The sequence below is a fragment of the Nuphar pumila genome, chromosome 13 (assembly GCF_984573655.1).
Source record: "Nuphar pumila chromosome 13, dmNupPumi1.hap1.1, whole genome shotgun sequence".
Lineage (NCBI taxonomy): Eukaryota > Viridiplantae > Streptophyta > Magnoliopsida > Nymphaeales > Nymphaeaceae > Nuphar > Nuphar pumila.
Window position 1 is genome coordinate 5821812 of NC_143261.1, and position 5157 is coordinate 5826968.

General features: G+C 44.0%; 1 protein-coding gene across 1 annotated transcript; it reads left to right on the forward strand.

Moving 5' to 3' along the window:
• Nucleotides 1-2091: 2091 nt before the first annotated feature.
• Nucleotides 2092-3553, forward strand: LOC149817610 (putative transcription factor At3g04930). Its single transcript, XM_089984617.1, has one exon. It carries the CDS (start codon nucleotides 2200-2202, stop codon nucleotides 3403-3405), a length of 1206 nt encoding a protein of 401 aa, XP_089840743.1. The 5' UTR covers nucleotides 2092-2199; the 3' UTR covers nucleotides 3406-3553.
• Nucleotides 3554-5157: the final 1604 nt, after the last annotated feature.

A 5157-nucleotide genomic window follows, 5' to 3' on the forward strand; every position in this document is an offset into this window, starting at 1 on the left:
GATTTCTCATCTCAGCTTAGCGACCCTAGGTCAGATGAGGCCACCCGCTGAGTTAATCATATCAATAAGCGAAGGAAAAGAAACTTACAAGGATTCCCCTAGTAATGGTGAGCGAACCGGGAATAGCCCAACTTGAAAATCGGTAGGCTTCGCCTACCAAACTGTAGTCTGTAGAAGCGTCTTCACCGATGAACTGAACCCAAGTCCCCTGGAAGGGGGCGCCGGAGAGGGTGAGAGCCCCGTCGTGTCTGGACCCTGTCGCACCATGAGGCACTGTCAATGAGTTAGGTTGTTTGGGAGTCGTTGGTACACGACACACGATGACGTCGGTGCTCGAAGGTCGACGGCGACAGCACACAACAACATCGATGCTTGGGGGTCAGCGGTGGTGGCACACGATGACATGCTCGGGGGTCGTCGGTGGCGGCACACAGCGACGAGAGATGGAGTGAGGGAAGAAGGAGGAGGTGAAGGTGAGGGCGGAAGACTGCGACTGACAGAATGAAACAGAAAGTGAAAAGAAAGGGGCCCAGATTAGGGTTTTACGAGAAATTTAGTGATGGATTAACGACAGAAAAAATCTATCGCAAACGCCATCACAAATTTGCGACGAAATAGTGACAGAAAAATGTTGTTACTCATCCGTCGTGAAGTTCCGACGGAATGTGAGACAAAATTTGTCCGTCACTAATTCATCATAAATTTGCGACAACGTTTGCGATGAAATTTTTCTATCGCAAATTCTGTAACTAATTTCAATTTTAGGGATGAATAGTTTTCTCTCACTAATCCGTTACAACATTGCGATGAATTATTTTCGTCATAATTTTCCGTCGCTAAATAACATTTTTCTTGTAGTGTAAAAGATATTAGGTTTACAATTGAGCTTATCCTCTATCTTGGCTATTAGAAAAATTGTATTAGCATATACACGTATACTAAGTTGTTTAAAGTTTATAATACTTAAAAATAAGGATCATTGGAATATGTGAATAATGAATAATATGTATGGGGTATTTCTGATATTTTTTTTTCACAAATCCAACTTTATAGACATGTTCAACGTGGTTCATTTGGTAGGCTGAATTGTCTTTTTGAAGAAAAAAATATGACTTGAATGTTTGAATATTTATGAAAATTCTGTACCGCCTATTTTCAACTCTTAAAATACCATGCTTACACGTTGTAATTGGATGATCTAAGAGCTCATTCTTATAAAACCAAGTAGGTAGATCACATCCATACAGCAAGATTTAAAAAAAAAGAACTCATGAAATTCCAAATTAACATGAAAGTTCACATATTTTCAGTTAGCACATTTGAGTTACTCCTTAAAATGGGCGCCCAACAATTTCTTTAGGTCTTAATGACCTAACTTGGTTAGGCGTCCTTAACAGGGAAAAAAAATCTCGAGTCCATAAGCAGCACAAATTTGTCCAATGTCCATAATCCAAAGACTTCCGACCCATCCATACTTGCCAGTGCCCTATGTCCAATACCTCTACCATACATACGCATATGAGAGAACGCGTTATTCTTTTTCTATCTGACCAAATCCATCGAGCGATGCTGGCATTCAACCTTCGGATAGGGCTGCGCACAAACCAGGTTTGAGCCGAGCTTGGGCTAGCTTGGCTCAACTCTTAAAAAGGTTATGCATGTTGAACACTATGTCTGTAACCAGCTCGAGTCAAACTCAAGCCCAACTCGAGATGAACAACCTAACCTTAAAAAATTTCTTTGAAAACGTACAGGAAAGGGAACAGGTTCGAACTCGCGACATATACTGAGAGTGACAACAACTTACTCGCTGGAACACCATTGTTTGTTGCGATGATATGACTATCAAAATATATACATATTATACTAATAATACCCCGTATACAAATACAAGAACCGAGCTTAATCTAGCTAATGAAGCCTAACCGATGTCAATGGCTTGCTCAAGCTCGGCTCGTTGTGCAGCCGGACCTCGGCAAAGGTCATTTGGCGAAATGATTCGTGGTAGGGTTGACATTTCGAGAGGCTCTTGCCATCGCATCAGCCTGTCCCATTATAAATGCCCTCGCTTGTGCGCTATCGCCCGCATTCGATTACGCGCCGGTGTGCCGTGTGAGGGAAAGAGAGAGGGAGGCGAAAGTAAGTGCGACGAAAGGGCGGAGAGCAAAAGGGAGAGCAAAAAGTCTGTGAATTTCCGAAATGCCCTCGCCGTCCCCTCCCGGCCCCGACCTCCCGCTCTCTTGCTCCTCGGCATCCTCGTCGGAGGAGGAGGAGGAAGAAGAAGATCACGAGGAGGAGGAGGACGACGAGGAAGAAGGGGACGGCGTCGGAGAAGGTGAGGCCGAGGGTGAGGTCCCCGCATCCAAAACCCTAGGCCCCAATTCCTCCCCTTCTTTCTCCTCCTCCTCCTCCGGCAGGGAGAACGGCTCCGCCTGTGGCGGGGGCAAGCGGCCGCTCGCTCCCGTCGGTGGCGGAGAGGGAGAGACCAAGCGCATCCGCTCGTCGTCCTCGGCATCGCAGGGGGTGACGCCGGCGACGCCGATCTCGGTCGCGCTCTCTATCCCAGTGCAGGTGACGCCGGGGGACTCGGAGATGGAGAAGAAGGCTATTGTGACCGTCGGGGAGGACTCGCGCCGGCTGTTCCAGAGGCTATGGACGGAGGAGGACGAGATCGGGCTGCTCAACGGGTTCTACGAGTACTCTGGGAGGGGAAACCCTAATTTCCATGACATGACGCCGTTCTACGAGCAGATGAAGGCTACCCTGCAGTTCGACTTCAACAAGAATCAGCTCGTCGAGAAGCTCCGGAGGCTCAAGAAGAAGTACCGGAACGTTGTCCGGAAGCTCAGCTCCGGAAAGGACTTTGCTTTCAAGAGCGCGCATGACCAGCTGACGTTCGAGATATCGAAGAAGATATGGCATGCTGGCTTCGCTCCTGTGGTGGACGACGACGAGGAGCCGGTGGTTGAGCGCAAGCCTGGGCGGGCCCCGCGGAAATCTCATGCTCAAGCTCCTCAGCCAACTCCCCCTCCGCAGCCGGTGGCGGACGGTGGAGGAGGAGGTGGAGGAGTGGTTACTGGTTCAGGGGGTAACTGCGGTAACCCTTCGGTTCACAGCGTGGTGGAGGAGACGGTTCGGAGTTGCCTGTCGCCGATCTTCAAGGAGATGATGTATTGTGCGGTGAACGGGCCGTCACACTCGGGGTTTGGACTAGGAATGAATCCGTTGCCTTTGAGTTTCGGCGGTGCTGGCGAGTTCAAACCCGGCGAGTTCAAGGCTGTCGGCTCCGATGAGAAGTGGCGGAAGCAGCAGATTTTGGAGTTGGAGGTCTATTTGAAGAGGATAGAGCTGGTGCAGGAACAGATCAAGTTAACGTTGCAAGAGTTGAAGTCGTTGGGTACTTGAACAAACTAGAAAAGGAAAAAAAGATCTTTTTCCTTTTCTTTTTTTCTTCCTTCTTTCTTTTCCCTGCCCCTTTGTCCTAGTTCCCTTGTGCTTTTCTTTGTTTTTTCTTGATTGTTATGACTGTTTATTAATGTGAAAATTATTGGGCTTACGTTTGCGCTTGCATGTTGAAAATTTTCCATTATTTAATTTATGGTTTTCTTTGTTTTTTTTTGTTTTACCGGTGGGTGTTTGGTTGTAGCGAGTGTTATTTTCTTTCCTTTTCCTCCACCTTCTTTTCGTGAGCTACTTCTTGTCTATATGCATAATTGTAAGTCTACATGTGTTTTCCTCTTTCTCTTTTTTTTTCAAATATGTTTTGAAATGAGAAATTCTGAAGAAGTTGCAACCGTACTTACCTACAAGAGATGTGAAGTGGGCATGTTTGTTTTCTGAAATTGCACTTGTTGCATGAGATGTGATTTGAACATGAAGAAAACCTGAGTGCTTAGCACCATTGTGAAGCATGAGGAATGTTGTGGCGAAATAAAGAGATACTTTGGGCACTGGGTTGGCACAATGGAAACAAAAAAATATATGACCACATCTTTTTATTCTGTTATGCTTCAACAAGCATGGAATTGTTAAGATTTTCTGTGTTTGATGAATTTCAAGAGTGTGTTGCTTACTGGACTACCGCTGTTTTCGTGATCAATCATTTCAGCTGAGCACTGGTAGTTTCAGGAAAGTTTTAACGATGATGTCATTAAGCTGGATTTTTGCATGGTCCTTGCTTTGTAATAATATTTGTTCTGAACTCTTGTTGGAAGCTCGTGAGCAATCCTTCATTTGCTTGAAGTGACAATAAGAGCCTACAGGTATACGTAGCTTGTTTTGTCTTTTCAGTCTGTTTCAGCTTTAGTTCCACGCTAGGACATGGCTATTTGTTTGGTCTCCATGCCATTGGCATTGGTTTAGTAAACTATAAAAGTAAATGATTGATGTGGTTGTACTTGTACCCTATAAGTAGCTTGTTTTATTTTATGTCTGTTTTAGTTCTAGTCGCATGCTAGGCCATGGCTATTTGGTTGGATACTTGAAGCTTAAAGAATGATGGTTGGTTTCTTCATGCTATTGGCATGGATATAGTAAACTGTACCCTTATTTGTATAATAACATTGGCAGGAAATTCTCATGGCTGAAGATCTTCAGATATAATAAAGTTCAGTTATCCCATTTTATTTTGGAATGACTCTTTGTCAATGCACACAGCTCTACAAGGAAGAGTTCAGAAGGCTACTAACCAAGTGTTCAAATAAGAGTTCAGAAAAACTTCTAAACAACTCTTCAAATAAATCTTCTTTTCTTTTCTACCAACTTTTTTTCTTCAAAAGGATAACTTTACTAAAAGAAAAGAGGGTAAAGTGACCTGGGTTACAACACATTACCATGATGAAATCAAGTTAGATGTCTTCAATATGGAAAAGCTTTTCTCATTTTAGTTGTCACGGAATCAAGACATGTTTATGTAGAGAAAAAAATCCTAGTTATGATTGGTGATCTTGACAACCACACACACATGAAACTTCTAAAGAAGTATAGTGCATTTTCAGTTACAAATAACACAACAAAAACAATTTTGGTTCCTACAATATTATTAGGAATTGTGTTTTCTTCAGTTAGAGTAGGTTTGTGCTTCATATAAGAAGAATGACCTCTTTGTTGAACTACAATAAACAAGTCATAGTTGCAGAGGTTTCAGGAAGCATCTAG